Below are 21,623 nucleotides of genomic sequence, written 5' to 3' on the forward strand. Positions count from 1 at the left end.
AAGTATGCGCTGTCTCCTCACGTAATTGAGGCATGAGCCCTTCAGGGGAGTGACAGCTCTCCCCTTTTCTGTTTACAAACTGTCAAGCTCTGTGGTGAACAAAGCATCTTCTGAACTGCTAAGGACTCTAGAGTGCAGTTTCCACATGGAAATTACATGAATGATTTATGATTCCCCTCAAGGGCTACTGCATATGTCCATGTGTTGTAGGAAACAAATCAACAGGCATCTTAAATGACTAAGAACTATCTGAAAAAATAACTGGGGGATGGTGGGATGGTTTTACATTCTTCAACATATTCATTCAGTTAAGAACAAATGGCTTTAAATAGATTTTAAAATTTCTTAATTTGTATGGAAATTAATTATGATAAGAATTTACATGTCATCAATCTATTTTATCCTTCCACAAACCAGCCAAAAGCAATTTGCTTTACTTTTTTTGCATGCTTTTGAAAAAGGAAACATGTAAAAGGGACACTACAATCATTCTCCTCTCAGGAAATGTTTCTAATTCCTTCTCTAAAAAAGTAGTATTAAAATATATATTCCACCACCCCATCTGCCAAAGGAAAAAATAATACCATAACTATTAAACATTAGTTGGTTAGATCTAACTAAGTCTGAATATTGAAAACATCCTTACTGACAACATCAAAATTAAGAGTTAACAGTTAACAAATTAAAAGGTAACACAGTTACCCTGAACCATGGAAACAAAATCCTGAGATCCTGATGAATTCCTATGAATAACAGTCACACCTAGGAAACTGAAAACCAACTTTGCTCAGTATCATAACTACCATGCTACTATTGCATTTTAGAGTTCAGTTAAACTTGACTAAATTTGGAAAGAGTCAGAAGCACGAATTTTTTAATTTTTTTTTTTGTAATTCTGGCTATGACAATCAGGCTTTTATTTCCAGTACAGCTCCAAAGTTTAATTTGTCTAGTTTGTAATACAAGCAAAGACAGACTTGACTGGAGAAAAAAGGAAACAAAACAAAACAAAACACAAAACCACCACGCAACACCACACTTCCCAAACAAGTATAAACTGGTAATGACCAGCAGAGCTGGTAAGCTGGGAGAAGTAACACTGCCTGAAGCACTGTAACAAAAAATAACTGGAAACCTGAAAGAGGGCACCGTCTGGATCTAAAAGTACCAAAGGAAGCCAGGAATATCATAAGACAATTTTTGCTTGCACTTGTGTTGATGGGGAAATAAACAAAGTGGACCATTTATAAAACTGGACCAGAATGGTATGCTCTGAAACCATGACATGCAAAACCATAAAGTAGATTTCTACAAACAATGACTATGTCTCTGTATGATGAGGAATGTAAATGTTATTTGTGTATCTCTAAACAAATATTTAAGTACCTTTTAAAAAAAGTAAAATGTAAAAAGAAAAACCAAAAATAACCAGCCCACTCTAGGAAATCAGACTTCAGCTTTGCAATGGTGAACACAAACTTCCAAACCCACAGCAGTGCAGGTAAACAGTCTGCTGTGCAGCAGCAGTGCCCTGAATTTCCACAATAATGTTAAAGAAATGTGCAGTCTTGATTCAAGAACCTTGAGTGGCTTTTAACAAAAAAATATTTCCTTTTTTGGTCTTTCAGTACTTACAAGAGAAGGCACTGTGAATATCTGTATCGAGAGGTCAGCAATTGAGAACTCTCTGTCGTGGTCATCTTTCATAAAATCACTCTGCAATCGCTCATAGTTCTATTAAGAAGGAGGCAAAAAAAGGCAAGGAGTGCCAACTATCAGTTTTTAAAAGAAAGACAGGCACTACTCACCAGAGTAGGTACAGTGAAGAGTTGGACAGACAGAGCAGCCACCGATACTGCCCGTTCGTGATCATCCTCCATATAATCTCTCTGCAACTGCCGGTAATTCTAAACAACAAGGGGAAATTCACCTCTAATCCACACTGACCTGATTTTTTGAATTTAAATGTCTGCTCTGGGAAACTTTAATGCCATGATAAAGGGAAGAGTAGCTCTTACAGGTTATTAGATAGGTATTTTGTACAAAGAACATGACAACTTAATCTGCTCATGTGTGAGATCTACTCACTCTCATTTTCACAATAAAGGCTAATATTTTCTACTCAATAAAGCTACTTGTCTTCAGCAAAGTGAGTAAAATGTTGCAGTGCTGACTTAAAGCACTTCAAATACTAGTTACTACAGAAATACTAATCAGCATAACTGAATTCCAGCACTATTTCTGCATTGTGCTGTAAAAGCTTACACCTCAACAACAAGAGGCAATTAACTCTTAAGAAGTGGACAGCCTGTGTAGCTGACAGTGAAGACATCTGAACTGCTTTAGTTCTGGGGAGCCTGGAAAGCTCATTTTCTTCCCAGGAAATAAGATGCTATTATAACTAACATTTGGAAGACAGATGTAAGGTAGCAAACACACAGTTTCAACAACTTTTCCATTAAAAAAAAAAAAAAAGGAAAAAAGTTCTGGCTAACAGTTAAGCTGAAGCACTGTTTGCTAACTAAACTCTCTTCACAAGACAGTTCAAGCATCTCGTGGTTCTTTGTAAGAAAGATACTTACTCTTGCAAAGCGGATAGCGAAAAGTTTCTTGTATTTCAAATCCATAAGTAGACTGCTCATGAATAACTGGTGATACACATTTCTAGCTCCTGACAAGAAAAAATGCATGAAATATTGCACGTCACTATTTTCCATCAACATTATTACGGAAATATTAAGAAAAGTAAACTTTACAGAATGAGCTGAGTGTGCATTTCTGAGCAGAAGTTGTTTTGATCATGTCCATCAGGCGGTAGCAAAGGAAGAATATATAAAAACCTCTTTCATTGGCATTACCTATTACTTCTCTATAAGATGACACTGGGCTGTTGAATAGGAACATAAACCTTCAACATAAGGTAAATCAGGCAAACAAGAACAGAACTCTATTCCTCTTCAGGATAAACAGAGGATTTGGAGGGCCCAGGAAAAAACAAAGCCACATGATATTGGAAGTCCTGGGAACTGCAATAAATTGTGCTAGTTGTCAACAACTTGGACAAATAATTGGCTTAGCCAGCTCTGAATTTCTAGTCTGTCTGAGCAGTTTCCCAGAAAATAGTATGAATACAAAAGTGACCATATGTAGTTTGGAAATGCATGCACGTATTTATAATTTCTTTTTGTAAGTCACTTAAGTTAGAAGCTATTACTCTATTTCCTTAACGCTGAGTAACTATGAAATACAGGAAAACATAGAGAAATCCTGATGTTGAAATAGAAATGTAAGTTACTCCTTCCTTACATAAAAGACGTTGTCCTAATGAACCTTGTATTAAAAATACCGTAATGGTCCACCAGAACAGGACCTTTCAGGTCATGAAATGTGGTGGGAAAAAAAAAAGTAATAATTAAAAAAGAATAAACCTGAGTGCCAGGAATTCATTCATAGAAGTAAGGGTATTAGATGAACAAAACCTAAAAAAACAATAATTTTATCCATAATACATTCGCTTTCCACCTTACTTCTTCTGTTGCTGCTCCAAGAAGTTCCCAAGAGAAGGTACTATTCTCTAGAATATCTGTACCTCAGAACTGAAGAACAACAAAAGATACTGGGGGAAGGGTAGCAACCTTCAAAATACTGTATTCATGTCTAAATAAGGAAAGGACATATACACTGCACTATTCTCTGACTTCTCTTTGCTACTCTTTCTCACACCACAAAAACCACAAGGGAAAAGAAATTAACTACCTCTACTTCCCCAAAACCCACACCTTTCTAGCCAATCCAGCCAATACCAATGAGACTTTTGAAATTTTAAGGGCTCTACAATAACAGTAGTTATCATTGAATTAAACAGTAGTTTTCATTGAATGTTCTCAGAACACTTAAGAATACTTCACGTTAAAGCAGAAAACCTCTGCCTTATCCCTTAAAAAGCAGCATTTTGGTAGATATGACATAGATGTTGAGAACCTATACAAGCAGCCAAACACAAAATCACTGCACTGTTGAGGCAACTTCCCTTAACTATCACTGTCATCTGCATATTTAAGTCAGCCTTAATTTCAGACTACGTTTAGAAATTAGATCTAAACCCAACCCCATCTCCAAATGGTCTCCTTATGTTCTTGTCTTCATTACATTTGGAGTGTATCACGAAGGACCAGATTACACCACAGTAAAACTGATCAAACATTAACAGATACAGTAAAGGGAAAACTTCTTTCACAGCATTCTTTAGTATTTTGCAAAAGTTTGAGAAAACTCACCTTTCCACAGTTTAGAATCATACAGCATCAGGTTATCCACAAGAGAAGAATTCTCACCATCTGGTCCCTCCTGTAAACCAACCTGACACAATATTCGACGAAGGCCATCTTAATGAATATAAGAGACAGAAGTTAGTTATAGCTTAAACACAAGATGGTACATTATTCTGACATACTGGAATTTTCATAAGCCACAGTAGAAGCCATAGGGTCCTCTTTTCCTCTACACTGCTTCTATTTTCCTGACAGAAATACAAATATTTTATACCTTGCAAGTTTCACGCTAACGTTATGGAGCATTAGGAACCTTGTGAAAATTGCCAAGCACAACTATTTGTTTTAAAGTTATCAGATAAAAATGTGCTTTCTTAAAAGTGCTGCTGGTTTATTAATATAAGAAATAATTATACAGCAGGCTAGTTTTCTAGGTTGTATTTTTTTCTGTTTAGAGTCCTATTAAAAGGAAAATACAGTTCATATATGAAACAACTCATATACTCATATAAGAAGTTTTTGTTTACACTTTCTAGTTGCTATTTTTTTAAAGCTTCTCCACGTATTTGTTCTCTAATGGAAAGCAGTAATAATTGTTATTATATGAACATGTAAGTTATTATATGCTTGCAGATAAGCCTGTATCTGCAAGAACACAGACATGCTCAAACTAACATTGTTCAAGCTCACTTTAGGTCATGGACTTTCCCTAGCACAGCTATACAGCTCACACACATTAGCCCTTACTCCTGCACACCAGCCAGCCACCTCAGCTCCCCAGGCAGAGCTGCCAGCGGCCTCGTGCCACCTACATTACGCCTTGTGCTGCATGATGCAGCTCCACAAGGTCTGTGAAGCCCTACAGTAGATTGAGGGTTGGGATTTTTTGGCTTCAAGAGCTCAATTCCAACTCCTCTTACAAAGGGTAACTGCACTGCTCAATGAATAGCAAACAGATGCATATTCCTGAAGAAGGGACATTTGCAAGAAAGGATGTGGTAGTTAAGCTCGAGGAAGTTACATAGTAAGGTTTTTCTCCTCTATTTGCTGACAAGAATTTGACACTCATTTCACATCAATCATCCAACCAAACTTTGTGGCACAGCAGTTTTGGCTTGAAGAGCTCAATTCCAACTACTCTTACAAAGGGTAACTGCACTGGTCAATGAATAGCAAACAGATGCAAATGTCCCTTCTTCAGGAAGAAAGGATTGTGGTAGTTAAGCTCAACGAAGTTACATAGTAAGGTTTTTCTCCTCTATTTGCTGACAAGAATTTGACACTCATTTCACATCAATCATCCAACCAAACTTTGTGGCACAGCAGAAGACCCCTCCACCTGCCAACTGCTCTTCGGTCAGGGACATTTAAGTGTAACCACCTAAGGGGTGCAATCCTATCACCCCACGTTACAGGCGAACAGTAACAGGTTGTTCAAAAGACTGAGCAGAATCTAGATGTCTGGGTGTGTTTGTTAAAAAGCTAAGGGAAACCAGCTTTTTCAAAAGTGCATTTCACAAAAACAGACTCAGTGCAAGACTGCATCCCAAGGTGTGTAGGGCATTTCAAGTAGTTGAGCACGTAGGTCACAGACAAAATGTACACATACTGCTCACCATCAAACATTTTTGCCCTTCTGAATCATAACGTACACTGCATTTCATGAAGCAAACCCTGCAGGATTTCAGAAACACCACACACAAAAATCAAACTGTAAATGTAAATTTTCTTCTGTAATTTGGTACTGCATCAACATACTCAAGTTATATTTCTGCAACTGTAATTTAGTGCTGAAAATAAGTGACTTTGGCACTTGGCACAAATGACATGGTACAAAACTGGGCTTAAAGAAAATTGTAAAGACAGTGTCTGTCTACGTGATACACTGAAAGGAAAATTTATTCCAGAAATTAAATAACTTCATGCTTCACCTTTCTATTATACCTATCATTTGCCAGCAACACTAACAAATAGTTAAATACACTGATACCATAACTTCTCAATAGCCTGATTTATGTATCTTGATTAACTTAGCCAAAAAAATTACTTATCTTTTAAAAAAGATGAGATCCTGTGCCTGAAACCTTGGCTGGTTTTTCAACTATCAGCCTAATAAAACAGTCTCTGAAGAAATCTTGCACATACACAGAGCATATAAGCAATATTACAACTGAGTATGCTGTGCTAATAATTCTTGTTAACATTTACAGATGCATAAAATAGTGCACTGGGGACTGTATCTACATTTCTACACATTAGCAGTTTGACACATTTGCCTTTCATTTTCCCCATTCACAGCCTTATGATTCCTCAGGACTGAAGAGGAACCAAGTCAAAAAAACTACAGAACCTTCCCATAAAAATGATACTGTGCATCTTGATTCCTCTGAAGAAACCTCTAAATATCTTATGAATACTTCATTGGCTTCTATACTTACCCAAAAATCCTTCACACATCCTTGCGTTTTGTCTGTTGTTCTACTTAGCAAAAAATCTGAAGCCATCACTTTCATCATCATTCATCAAATTACTTCTGAATAATTTAGTTTTATCTAATCAGACAGATTATTTTCAGCTTACTGCATTCATTTACAAAGAACTATGGACTGAAAAATAGCTTGTTGGTGTACGCCATCTGATAGCGATTCTCAGCTTCTGTTAAACAGCAACTGAACAGAACATTGCCCAAAACCACCAAGGAACACTGGGAGCACTTCCACATCGAAGTTGGAGCTCAGAACAGCACACCAGTAAGAGAAAACAGGAGTTTGACAAGTTATTAATAGCTTTGCTGAATATATTACATATCTGAAATAGGTAGACAAAATTGCTTCAAGAATTCCGCTTGCCTCACAAATTTTCTCCAAGTTTGCCCACCTGAATATCCAATAACACTGCCAAGCCAAGTTAGAAGCTTCAGACCAAAGCTCTGATGGGCAACAATAGATGAATGCATAACTTGTACTTTCAATGGCTTTGTCTGACGACTGGTATTTCTCTTAAAAAGAAAAGGAAAAAGGAGGTAATGCATATCTGAAGTGAGGACTAACATATTTCTGTACAGAAACACAGAATTCCTGTGATTAATTTCAATTATTTATGATATTAATACATATTCTAATGACTAACACCTACACAGAGAAGAAAACCAGAAACATCTGAACTTTGTTTACCCTATTAATGTTTGAAGAACCTCATTATGCAATTTCAACATATTTAGACCAATCTGTTCTCCACTTTTGGCCTCTTATCAATGTAAACACCGATCTGCTGCATTTTACTGATAAGCAGTCCCAGGCACAACCTAAGGCAGCCACACACATTTGTTCCTCACATGACAGGCAAGTCACACAGCAGCCCATCAATAAAAAACTGATCACTGACTGTTTTCAAAAATATAAATGAAAGACACTGAGCTGAAACAAAAAAGAAAGTATCTCCCCTCACCCCTGTGATAGAAACTTTAGTAGGTTAGACATTACACATAAAAACCACTTGTTCTTTGACTGCATAGGTGGCAAGTTAAAAATGTTGCACAACTTTATCTTTAAAGGTACGTTAATGTTTTCAAAATACCTTAAGTACTTTAAGGGTAGTAACTAGTTGCACTTTTTCAGCAGTATGTACTATACATGAATTATTTCATGTGATTAAGTTCTGCACTGCAGTAGCTGAAGCAAATGCAAATAGAAATGTTCTTACATAGAAGAACCTTGTAATATATAGATATTATGACTATATAGACATATAAAGTATATTTGTAGTTTCACACCTGGATTCAATCAGTAACAATTTCCATAGTTGTGGCTGTGAAAGGTGCAACCTTCATACCACAGGAGAAAAACTAAATAGTTTAACTACACTGATCTGAACTGACATGCAATTCTAAAAGACTGTATTTGAAGTTCCTGATCAAACTCTGTTTTCTGAAGGGAAAAGTTTTCTAGGAGCTTCTTTTCAGAAAATTATTTTGGGTGCAAAGTAGACCATAGTAGAACAGAACAAAAAGAAAACCAGAGCATAAATCTGTATCTTGATACCTTTACCCTGCACATTTTAAGTAGTATCTTCAATGCTTTATATTATTAAAATGTAAGGAGTCATTACAGTAACAATATCACAAAGTTGTGCAGCAAAGCCTTCTTTGGGTGAAGATGAAGCAAGTAAGTAATTACATTACTTACCACTATCACTGATTTTGCTTGATCGCAGTACTGAAAGTCTCCGTATCGAACAGACCTACGCCCCTTCAAATTTGTACAAACATAACATTATCACCAGCTCCACAACACAAGCTCAAATGTTGTTTTACAGTAGTATGGAAGACACAGTAAAAGCTTCAGCTGCACATTAACCACTCTTTCTTTCATGGTCTTTTACTTTTTAAAGTAAAGTATATAGTTACATACTTGGATTTCCAAAACGTACTGTTTAAAAAAAATTATATACGTAGTTACCTGCTATATTACATTTTCTCTGGATAATACTGCTTGTAAGACGTAACCATCACAATTCTTTTATTTAAAATACTGAAAACTTATCTTTAGTACTAATGCATCAATCGTTAGTTTTAGTAGAATCTAAAGCTATTTTAGACTTTACAATGCTTCTTAAAAAGTAGGTATTAAAGCTAATTGTCGTTTTAAACATACAACTAAAGTGCTTAGTTTATTTCAAAACTGGAAGGTTTCCTATCTTTCTATCCTGTCAATACATACATTAAAATATATAGTCCATTCAATTTACAGGGTATTACAGACAAAACAGTGCACTGATTTCAGATCTGGTCTGAAACCAAATCATTGTTTCATGCATAATCTCATTTCTTTCACATACATACACATGTGCACACATGTGCACGCCGTTATGCATTCATGTATTTAGATAGGACAGGGATTAACAGTAGGGGAAAGATCTCCAAAGTCCATCCTACAGTACACAGCACATGCTCATGTCAGCCCACATTCAGGGATCACACAGGAATATTCTGGTTACTGATACCACAAAAATAAAGGCATGATAATGCAAACCCAAATCTAGTTCAGTGTTAAGTAATACAAAGTGGTTGTCTTGCCTTTTCCACGGACCTTCCTACTTTAACAACACAAAATGACACTGCCATTTTGGAATATTTCCTCCCCACCCCACAAAAAGGCACGAGCCAACTAAACAATATAAAAGGACACTCATTTTTGCAGCAACTGCTTACAGGCTCATGGCACAAACAGCAAGATGCATCTGTCCCTAGAAAGTGTCCCAAAAATATGCACACAAGCCAGAATACAAACACAGCTGGCAGAGTGCTTCTGAGACCAATATAACAGTTAAAATTATACTCAGCATGTAGTGATTCTGAACTCACTGTTCTTTCTAAACGCTGTATAAAAATGCTTTACCTCTTCCTGCCATTATCATCTGACAATTATGAAAATTAAATTTTAAAAACCACACAAATAGTTCCACGAGCACCGGAACAAAAGCAGTCAATTAAGGATTTTATCCTTCACAGTTGGCTGGTGTTACTCTGAGAAGCACTCCCCGTGCCTGGAGCACAAACTGGGGCTCTTTCAGTGTCAGCTCCCTGGTGTACAGAAAGGGATGAGCTAAAGCTTGCTGCCTGTCCTTGCCAGAGCAGTGGGAGACACCTTGCTATCTACATTCACAAGACTTACTGGAATACAGTTACACTGAAACACATATTCAATATTAGGTCTGGTTTCGACTGGCCAATGAGTGTGGCCTCATTTAGGGCAGCCTGACACATAAGGCTCAATCACATTGCCCACACTGCTTGGGAAAACAAACAAAAGTTAAGTGTAGTCATATAACATAAACATTAGGCTAAGTATAATTAAAAGTTCTAGCAATTAATGTACTCACATCTCTATCTACAGTTGTTGCAAAACCAATAGCTTCCTTCTGCGTGCAGTTTACAGCCTTCTGAAGAGTATAAATAACTTGTTCATAGGTATGGACTTCATCATTAAACAGCATGCAGTAATAAGTGTCACTCTTCTCCCTTCAAAGCAAGGATTTAATTTATATAATTCAAAGAAACGTAATTAAAGAAAATAAACTTCCTAATCTAAACTAAGTTCTCCACCAAGCAGACAACCCAAGCCTGGGGTTTGCTATAGTGGAGCATAGCTCAACAATTTATTTGAAGAGGACTGACCACCCCTAACTTCTATACAAATGTGCATCTCTCCTCCAGAATTATGTCCAAAATGAACAAAATCTTAAGACAATACTTAAGTCTGAGTAATATTTTTGAACATTTGTTAACTACAAATTGACAGTTTTGCACTAAGGGAAACACCCTTCTTTCCAGTGCAGCTGTGCTCAACACATTCCCCTACAGCTGCTTAAGAGATTTCATTAGTCTTGGCATTATTTTTGCTACACCAGTTTCTCTAATATTGCATACAGGTCTGTCAGACAACAAACACTTGGCAGTCTCTTTAAAAAGCCCAAACTCTGCAGTCCTCAAAACCACACTTAAGCTTACATAGATCCAATGCAATAATTTGATTCCCATCATTTATCTAAACAGCATTCTTACTCACACAACACAAAGAAGACACAAAGAAGATACTAACAAGATGTCACAAATGAATCCATGATAACTATGATGCTACAGTAGACTTAAACATTCCGTAATATTACAAACTTTGAAGCAAGTGTAGCATCAAAAGTACAAAATTCTTTTGCCATCAGAATTTCAGAAACTTGGATAATAAGAAATTAACCTGCCACTCATTTTAGGACATTGTGTTTTCTAATATTTCATTCTCAATATTAAGAAAATGAAGGTATTGTAAAGACATTATTTCATCATTGCTATGCAGAAAAATGGTCTGTATAATCAGAAAAAAATACAAGAAAAGCAAACTTATTAAAATTATTTTAGTTCACTGTCTACAAAATTTTCGTGACAATTTTAGGAAAGGCAGAAAAGATACTTAAAATTCATATTTGCATTTTCTATTGTAAATATCTGCAAGCCTTTAAAAGGCAGAAGACAAACAGTATACTTACATCATTTCTAGGCCAGGCAATTCATTTTCCTTTTCCCACGTTAATATATCTACTGCATATTTAAATGTGATGGCAAAAATATTATAAGCTCTTGCTACCATATCTTCTGGTAAGTGCACAAGAGGATCCTGGAAAATAAATATAAATAGCAATTGAAAAATTAAGTTACATTCCAACAGAAATTGTTGAATTTGCACCTCTTTGTCAAAGAGGATGTAAGAGTCTTTAATAATGTCTTTCTTTAAATGACAGCATTTGAAAGGAATAGAGTCAATTATCCTGTTTTCTCTTTCCAATTCTTGACTGACCACCACCAAAGCAGTAACCTAACATTCAATACCTGCAAGTTAACTTCCCTCTGATCACCTACTTAAATCTTGACATTTCATTTTCTCCATTTTAATTTTCACTGTTCCCACTTCTGCACACCTTCTAAGATAATTCTTCTGAAGAGCTTTCGACCTCAGTTATGAAAATCTCCTTTTTCCACAATGCCTTGAAAACGACTTGAAATCGCTCTATCTTTTGTTCCACTTACCAATACTAGTGAAGTGCAGACTAAAAACACCTATGCAAATAATGCCTTGTTTAATATGTAGCACTCACTTAGAGGCAGAAGTCTTTCTTATCTGTCCAAGCTTATACAACCTCCAGCATGCTGGGCTCATGATTTATTATGCCTGTCTCTTACATGCTGTGGTATATAAATAATTAAATGCTTGGATACAACTAGATATTTCATAATGACCTACTGATGTCTCAGTCTTGATCACAAACAACTATCTCCCTTTTGTACATGGAATAAGCACCTACTTGTGCCCATTCTGCTCTCTCCAGGGTGCCCTCTGTTTGATGTCTGCACCAGGCACTATAAACTCATCCTCCTCTCTCTGTCACAGAAGAACTGTGCACATGTCACAGAAGAACTGTGCAGAAGAATCTGGCTACTGCACATGGGAGAACTGAAATGAGGAGAGGGTGGAAGAGGAGTGCTGCCTCAGTGTGCAAAGTCAGACTACTTTTTGGAGCAGCAAATGAGAATCACTGCCAGTTCTGAATCAGGTAGTACTGGTACTGCTGACATTTCCTTCCAATGCGCTTCAGGGAATTTTTTTGTATGCATGGAAAACATTAAAAACCTCTTTTCTGAAAGAATTCTACTTATACTATTTCAAATTTTTGATGTTCAGAACAACTAGTCCTTCTACAAATCCAGAAAGGAAACCCTGCAGGCCCTGCAGGTCACCTACACAGACTATAAATTGGGTCAGTGACCCAATCATTTGATATTCTGAACCATGTGCAATTGTTATACAGTTAAAATATTAAGAGTAGTCCAATTATCTGGTTTAGGATTACCTAATAGCAAATTTAGTGTTTCACTACAGTTTACATTGTATACAAACGACCACAGTAATCTTTTCAGAACTTAATCTGTGTTATCTACAGGAGAATCCTGCCAGTCAGAAACTGACCTGTACTAGTAAAGTTTATCCACACTCCACACAGCCCCAAGATTCTTTAAGAATATTTGGCAGCTCTGCAGGAACATTAAAAACTGTAAGTTCTTTTTTCCTTCACTTAAAACTTATCTAGGGTATGCAGAACTATCAGTCAGCAAAAGCAAAGACAAACTTTAAACAGCAGCACAGTGGTGAGTCCATGCAGTACTGCTGGAGTCTTAGGGGGGACACAGTGACAACAGATTTTAGAAGGACCACTGTCACTGCAAATACAGTTACAGTTGCTTCACTTAAACCATCAGATCAGCAAAACTACTATAAAAATTTGCCTTTTATATTTTCCCTTCAAAAAGATCTCACAGAAATAGTACATAAGAGCAGATGTAAGTGGCTAGATGAGAAGCCAAACTGGCCACTCCCATTTCTGAAATGAAGAAAGAGATACTAAGGGCGAAGTGTAAGAAAAGGACAGAATGCTCCTCTGGTCACCAGTAACTTAAGACAATAATACTGCCAAAGGTGCTATCAAAGATACCTGTGATTTTAAATGGCCACTGATCATTTTATCCCCCTCTACAAACATGTTAAACATCCTTCTGAACATACAGGAACTTTCAACAAGAGTTTTGTAATGCTTAGACCCACAGCTTGAATTCATACTGTAAGAAGTAGCATGTCTTTCTGCATTTAATACAGACAAGTTGTTATGCTATAAAAAAAAATGGTGGATATGTTCTCCCTACCAAACCAGCTTTTATAGACCTCTATTTTATAGCTCCATTATGGCTTTCCTGTAGCAGCAAATTATTTTGATTTTAAAAATCTGTGCACTTTACTTTGGTATGAATCAGAGCATATGTTGCCCAGACAGCTTTAATTTGGCTTCTTCATGCACATGATTACACATAGCTTTTTTTTTTTGTTCCTATGGCAGACTCCTTCCACCTTTCAGAATAAGACAGAAAAACAACGGAACAGAACTAAAGCTGCAGAAGTGAACACGAATATACAAAATGAAGCCTTCAAGTGGAAAACATAATTCTTGAGTCCTTAAGTTAGACTAGACATTAGTTTTGTCTAACACAGTGCAATTCAAATATTACTATTAAAATTCTTCCCATCTCTCATGCATGGTATACGAGACTAAAAATAACCTTGTATGAATGATTTATCTATATAAACATATATATACACATGTATATACACAGTTAACGTTTTGAAACACAATGCCTCAATTGTTATTACCTCTTCTTCTGCAGTCTCTGAAGTGTTAAGTTCATGCTTTTGACAGTAAGGACCTTCTTTCCAAGCTTCTGTGTCACCACAGTCACAGAAACCTCCTCCACCTGATGTTGTCATCTAAAATTATTTAAAAACAAACCAGTTACAGTTAATAAGCACATACATACATGCACATGAAAAATAGGTAGCCATAGCAAAACTACAAAAGCTTGATCACAACCTGATTACTTCAGCACAGTGAAACCACGTCTGCTTCTGTGACGGCTGAAAATTTATCTACTTCAGTAGTCTGCCTATCCCAAAAGAAAAGACAAGCAAGAAAAAACACAAACCCTTCAAATGCTCCCATTCTGCCCCACCTGAAGTCTGTGGGGGTTTCACCGCCTTCAGTTTTCCTGAATCTATTACTTGCAATGTCATCTGTATCATTTCAGATTCCCACATTTTGAATCTGGACAAAGCTAAATCATTTCATATAGCATTAATACACAGTGATGTGCTGCTTATAACCAAAGGAGTTAACAGACAATTCACAAGTCTTAGGAAGTACAGAAAAAAAGTAAATGAACACTCGTTATATATTTACACTGGTTTGATAAAATTTATTTTAAAGCTAAGACAACCTCTAATTAATTAGTGTAACAATACTCTTTTTAACCCACAACTATCAATTATTCATAGAAGAGTTCTTCTTTCACCTATTTCTGGCATACAGGCACATTCTATATACGTACAGGTATACCCTATAGTATCAACAAAATTAGATGGACATTTGAAAGAACATTTGCTTACACTTTTATGTTTAGACTTGTTAAATCACTAAGCTTGCAAACTTAAAGCCTACATACAAGATATATGCTGATATCATCAAATTGGATTTGTTTTTTTGGGGCAAGTTGCTGTGATTTTTTTGTTTTGTTTTGTTTCCCCCCCCACTCCTAATGCTCAGTGTAATGATGCAGTGATTTGATTTACATTAACAGCAGTGCAGTATTGCCCAAAATAAATGTTCAGAAAGGACACACTCTTAGTTTGTGCTTAGCTTCTTAGTTTAAAAATACACCAAGGCCTCCTTGGTTTTCTTTGTAGGATTTTTTGAACTAACCTGTACTACTAACAGTAGTACATTACTAAAATAAACAGCACCTACAGTTTTAGTTTTCTATTTTAGCTTTGTTTAAAAACAAAAATCCTGCTATTGTACAGAATTTGATAACAATTCAGATGTTTAAAGAAAATGAGTTTTAAATGGAAGTCACTTCATAAAGGTTTTTCAATACCTTTTAAAACCAGTCAAACATTAAGGACAATGCAAGTCAAAAAACAGCTCTCATGCTGTAAAATTCACTAAAGGGCACATTAAAAATGACATACATCTGTAAGCTTAACTGTTGTGCATAAAATTTAATTACTCGATATTTTAGTGTTAACTTTCAGAATTGACAGAGCAAAACACTCAAGTTCCTGTAAAATTACAACAAGACAATTCTGCATTTCATGCTCATCCAACATTTTGAAATTATGTATGCGTTCTTAAAACTTCAAACAAGGAGTTTCATAGACATACAAAATTATTAATGATGACAGTGTATATTCCAGCAGCATTACTAACCCTGTATCGATGCTCTCTATGAATACTTCCAAGAAAGCACTCCATGCATAACACACAAGTTGGGTCAACTGCACAGTCTCTGAAAACAGCAACAAAACAGGAGGGGGGGAAAAAAAAAAAGCATTAAACAAATTATTTTGCCTTTACACATTTTGCAACAGGTAATTTTCAAGTCTCTGCAATACGAAGCTTCTGACTGACGTGTATTTTATTCTGAAAAAGGAAAGGGATGTCTTTCAAAGAGGGGGAAACAAAGCAGAAGAAAAAATCTGTTCTCATAACAGAAGAGACTTTAAAATATTGTCTGGGTAGCATGTATATTTAGGCAAGATAGCCATCACCTTCAAGAGGTGAGACAAGTATATAAGCAAGTGAATAGATGAATTACACAACACAGGTAAACAGTATAAACCCAAGCAAGTTCTCTGAAGTACAGAGTACAAGTATTAGCAATCTCCAGCAATCACAGAAGGCATTTTTTCACTGAACACTGGAAAGACAGCACACAACAGATTAGATCAATGCTTCTAAATTTAGCCCTACAAGCTCACTGAAGAGCTCTAAGAACGCAATTTCCCCAATCAAGAGATGAGAGACTATAACAAGGTCCTGTCTACAAGCACTGCTATATTAGATAGAAGTAACATTTCTAGCAAAAGGGGCTAAACAAATGAGACAATTATGCATTATATTAAACTGTGCCCCTGAGAAATACTGAAAATACATGAACCTGTGTAATGCAACTGACTTCAAAAGGCACTTCATAATTAAGGGAGTCAGGTTTTGCAATGTAAAAATAACTACCAAGAGAATAAATGTCTTATGATGGTTATTATGAAGACAAATATTCAGAGAAACAACCTATTTTGTTCAAAAAGAACAACATCTCACAGGATCTCTGGTGTTTTATCAAGAACTCTCTTAATCTTATTTTACCACATAAACTAAAGCAGGTAACCAGAGAAAGATCATCAGGCAATCACGACTCACTACGCACAAAGTATGATTTTCACATTTGTTTTCTCCAGAGGAACCACAAAAGGTGAAAACATCAAAGCAAAATCATAGAAAGCTCTTCTGGTTTAGAACAATTTATGTTCATGGCATTTTTTTTTTCATTTAGGAAAAAAAATCAAAACCACTTACTGCAACAATATGCCTACAAGATTGAGTAGATCAGTTCTACAATATTTGGCATCAATTCTTCAGAGCCCAAAACTTGTGGCAATACACTTAAAGTTAGTACCCTTTGCCAAGCCATTTCACAAATATATACGGGTGCTTATACCTAAAGCAGAGGCAGACCCATAAGCTTCACAACTGCACAGAACAGCCACTGCTTTACTGTATTGGGTGGGCTCAGAAAACAGTTCTTTCCTGTACCCCACAAGTGTTTCAACTGTTTAAACTCTCACTTGTAAAACTGTTAATGTTTCCTGTTGTGCATGGATGTTCAGTACATAATCAAAAGATCAGACTCCATCTTGGTAGCAGCAATAACAAAAACCTTCTGTATTCACTGCAGACCCTGGCTTGAGTTGAAGATAGGACAAGATGGTCTACTAAGACATCCTAAGCTGAATGATATCATGATTATATTGCTGTATTTAAATCATTTTTCTACTGAAACAAAGATCTTCAGTATTAACAGTATATTCACTCATTCTGTCAATTCTACACCCGGGGATTGCACCATCCTATGTTTTCATCATACCTGACAGTAACTGAGATGTTTATCTTGAAAGAGCAAGTGCTTAGAAGAAATTAACGGAACTCACACAGTTTTCCTTAGTCTGTATGAAGAGCAGTTGATAATCATCATCATGATGTTACTTCTAGGCTGCACTGCAATTTGACTTTAACTAAAAACACTAGTTCTGAAGTTTGTTTTTTTTAGTTCTTTGGGATCAGATACCATTAAAAGCTACTAAGGAAACTGGAATTCTTTTCATAGCCTCTGACAGCCTTCAGCATCCCTACCTAGGCCTCCACTTTTTCATAAGTGTGAAGAAAGAACCTAAGAACACCTGAGAGGAGATAGAGTTTTCTTAGTGGTTGGAAGTATTTAAAGGACCCACCCGTTTAATCTCATCCATCACAAGATAAGAGGTCACAAAATGTTTCCAAAACTACCTATACGAACTGACTGTTGAAACAGAAATGCAGAAGAGGCAGCTGACAGAGTTAAGTATCTCAAGTCCAACCTGAATCAAAACTTCAGTAAGGCAAATAAGGTATCATTGTTTCCAGAAGAGGAGAACACTAGAGAGTACAATCATTCTACAATCATTCTCTCTTTTTACATGAACAGGATGGAAACTCGGAAAAATAACCCCTTGAAACAAGACTCCCTTTCCCCATCACCTCACCAAGCGTTCAGGTGCCCACGAGAGTGGTAGAAACTGTAACAATCAAGAAGAATCTCTGACAGAGAGTGTACAAACTAAACTTGAAGATGGTTCAGGAAAAATCTCTCTTTGTACATGAACAGGATGGAAACTCAGAAAAATAACCCCTTGAAACACACCTCACCAAGAGTTCAGGTGTCCACGACAGTGGTAGAAACCGTAACAATCAAGAAGAATCTCTGACAGAGAGTGTACAAACTAAACTTGAAGATGGTTCAGGAAAGAGAAGATTATAAGATAATGAATATACAGTTAGTAATGCACTCGCTTAAAACTGAAAATTTTAGAATACCTGTAATTAGTAACTTCCTGTCCTCTTTCAAGCAAAGTGATAGTTTGAGAGAGAGAGAGAAGAAACAAGAAGCTGGTACACCTGTTTTAGCATCCAATAGATTGGTTTAACAGGTCATGGAAAGAGGTCTAAAATCCAGGATCAACACACTAAGAGCTGATATTAAACACATGAATTGCATACACACACACCTGCCTGCTTGCTTCTGATTAAAGCCCTTAAATCACACCCATGGTTCACTCCTACCACTTTCTTTATCTTGCATTTCTTTTGGACAGAAAACACTTTACTAACAACAATATACTAATTAATATATTTCCATTTACAGATCCATAGTGTTATTTTTTTCCCTGGTCCCATCAGTCACGAAACACTGCAATGTTACTTTAAAAATACATTTGGGGCATTAACTTCATTAGGACAATATATTCTTATCAGAAAATGTTCTGCAACTTCACAAATCATAAATATTCCACAATGCTAAGTTGAACTACCTGCAAGAATATGTAGGCTCTCCCACTTTAAAAACACGGCCACAGAGATGGGAAGGTTTGTTTGCTTGCTCAAGCTTTGGAAAACCAAATGCAGGATCTTCACCACAGAGATACCATTCCATTGGTCCCAGCAGAACGTGTTGTGCCAGCATGTCTTCTCTTTGTGGGGCAGGGTTAGGACCCCTGCAGTAAATTTTCGGTACATAATAGGCCAGATGCTGGTATACTTCTTTCTGAAGGTCATTTGCTTGCAGCCATTTCTTTCAAAGTAAAAGGAAGAGGAACAAATGTTCATTAATAAAAACACCAAACATTGTTCTACCAAGATTACTGTTTTATTTCTAAATCAAAAATGTAAAGTTGCATGCAAAACTAGAAGTCATACTTCCTTCTAAGTATTAAATATAGATGATCCCAGAATACAGACATTAGGAAAGTAATTTGTTTTCCTCCTTGCACATTTTATCCTTTTGAGATACAAAAGTCTTTTCAAAACCATGATATTTAACAGACCAAATTCTTAAGAATTTTCCTCCGGTATGCATGACCAGTAAAATGTCCCAACATTAGCAGTGACTTCTACTATAAGGCCTAGACTATGCTGGTTGCATTTTTTTGGAGTGCAGGGTGATGCTGCCAGCTGGGGACACAGAAGAGCAGCGGAACCCTGGAGTTGGCAAGGAACAGACAAAGACAAAAACTACAATGAGAATGGCAAACACAGCATTAGGTAACAGTCCCTCTCTGGGTTAATTTCAACAAATCTCCTACGAAAATGGAGGGGGAGGGGAGTTGGTTCCTCCTACCACCACTCATCTGAATTACTGTTTCAAGTGCGATGTTAGATCCATGAATTCTTGTATCACATTTGCATGGCAAGGTTTTGGTAGCAGAGGGGTACAGGGGTGGTTCCATGGAGAGAAGAGCCCACGCTGGAGCAGTTCATGAAGAACTGCAGCCCACGGGAAAGACTCACATCAGAGAAGTTTGGAGGACTGTCTCCTGAGGAGGGACCCCACACTAGAGCTGCAGAAGACTGTGAGGAGTCCTCCCTCGAGGGGAAGGTGTGGCAGAGACAGCATGTGAAGAACTGACCACCATCCCCATTCCCTGCCTCCCTGTGCAGCTGGTGGGGAGCAAGCAGAGAAAATGGGGAGTGAAGTTGAGCCTTGGAAGAAGGGAAGGGTCAGAGGAAGGTAGTTTTAAGATCTCCATTTATTTCTCATTATCCTACTCTGATCTGATTAGCAATAAATTAATCTTCCCCAAGCTGAGTCTGTTTTGCCCATGACAGTAATTGGTGAGTGATGTCTCCCTGTCCTTATCTACACCCATGAGCCTTTTGTTTCATATTTTCTCTCCCCTGTCCAGCTGAGGAGGGGAGTGATAGAGCAGCTTTCAAGCTTTTTCTTTTTCCTCGTATAACAAAAAAAAAAATCCTCTAGGACAACATTTGTTTTATTTCTGCCTTGTGGATTACAATTTTATAAAGGTTCAAACTGTAAATTAAGACTGCAAGGTTTTCATAATAAACAAAAGGGAGCAAGCACATACTGCATGTGTATGCCGATTAAATCCTGTGTTACATAAAGAGCCCCAGTATGCCACCTCCCCTTGTAAACATGACAAACAGATACCCCCTGGCCATTTCAGAAACAGTACTCAGAATCAACCTAAAACTGTACATGAAAACTAAGAATTAATTACACCAGAATAAATGGGTTTGGTAATCAAATACTGAAGCTTGATTTACTCTGAATTATTTATGACTTACTCTAAAGAACTTATGTTTGAGACAACACAGTCATCATACGTTCTTCAGGATCCATACATATAGAGACAGAAGAGTATTTGTGCCATTTAAAAATGGCTACATTTGTGCCTTTTTTTTTTTAAATATATTGTTGTATTTTCATTTACTAGACCATGTTCTCTAAAGCAGAACTTCATATTAAAAAAAACACTTGTCAGTACAGCTTAGTGGAACAACATGTTTTCCTCACTTCTCTTGAAAAATTTCCCTAAGTTTGACTTCTTAAAATCATAAGCAATCTACTAAATCTTTCTGTATTGATCTAGCTTTTGCTGGCCAAAGACCACATTTTTTCCAAGGAAGTCAACGGGAAAAGCCTGACAAACTGTCGTATCAGTAAACTTCTAGGTTGTTGGATATCTCACTATTCCCACCAGGATTCAGAGAAAACCACTCAAAAAAGAAAAAAAAAAGTTTTTATTACTAAGAATTGATTTGGGTTTTTCCCTAGCTCACTGTTCTTTTCCTCTCCTTTCATCACTTGTGCCATCTACTAAGGCTGAGAACCGACCCAATCACCATGAATGTGGCTTAGTCTCTTCCACGATTTCCACTTGATAAGCTCATATTTAGAATGTTTTCTGGGGCATATATTAGTTATTATGTCTGCATGTTTCTCAGCAAAATACCTTGAATTTCAGCCTTTTAATTTAGCAGTACATTACTAATTTCTAGCTAGAAAATATGAGTGCATACGAGCTACACTACAAGCTCAGACAAATGCCTAGCCAGAGAAAATTCTTGTTCCTCCAGTAAACAGCTTCCCCAAAAATTCTGGGAGTAGTTAGTTGCCTGTAAGCTGGGTGTGGCAACACTGAACACCATCACACCTCAGTCTCTGTGTGGAGCCAGTTCTACACTCGTAACTGTGCACACAGTTTCAAAAAATCAGACCTCCACTAAAAGAATAAAGAACATCAGAACGAAGTACAGGCTGCTAAGGCAAGCAAACAGATGTCACTCCAGGAGCCACCAGGAAGGCAACTCCCA

At 36.8% G+C, this 21,623-nt stretch overlaps 1 protein-coding gene across 1 annotated transcript in view; it reads right to left on the bottom strand.

Annotated features, from left to right (window-relative positions):
- UBR2 (ubiquitin protein ligase E3 component n-recognin 2) overlaps nt 1-18,972 on the bottom strand; it is a 49,973-nt gene extending 31,001 nt beyond the window's left edge. Inside the window, exons 1-11 of the mRNA XM_008939545.1 lie at nt 18,821-18,972; nt 15,627-15,705; nt 14,018-14,131; nt 11,310-11,437; nt 10,152-10,290; nt 8,456-8,518; nt 7,149-7,269; nt 4,278-4,385; nt 2,583-2,671; nt 1,809-1,907; nt 1,636-1,734 (exon numbers count right to left, since the gene is read on the bottom strand). Coding sequence (XP_008937793.1) covers nt 1,636-1,734; nt 1,809-1,907; nt 2,583-2,671; nt 4,278-4,385; nt 7,149-7,269; nt 8,456-8,518; nt 10,152-10,290; nt 11,310-11,437; nt 14,018-14,131; nt 15,627-15,705; nt 18,821-18,972 — 1,191 coding nt within the window. The remainder of the gene's footprint in view (nt 1-1,635; nt 1,735-1,808; nt 1,908-2,582; nt 2,672-4,277; nt 4,386-7,148; nt 7,270-8,455; nt 8,519-10,151; nt 10,291-11,309; nt 11,438-14,017; nt 14,132-15,626; nt 15,706-18,820) is intronic.
- Between the last annotated feature and the right edge of the window lie 2,651 nt (nt 18,973-21,623).

The sequence above is a fragment of the Merops nubicus genome, unplaced genomic scaffold (assembly GCF_000691845.1).
Source record: "Merops nubicus isolate BGI_N331 unplaced genomic scaffold, ASM69184v1 scaffold5944, whole genome shotgun sequence".
NCBI lineage: Eukaryota > Metazoa > Chordata > Aves > Coraciiformes > Meropidae > Merops > Merops nubicus.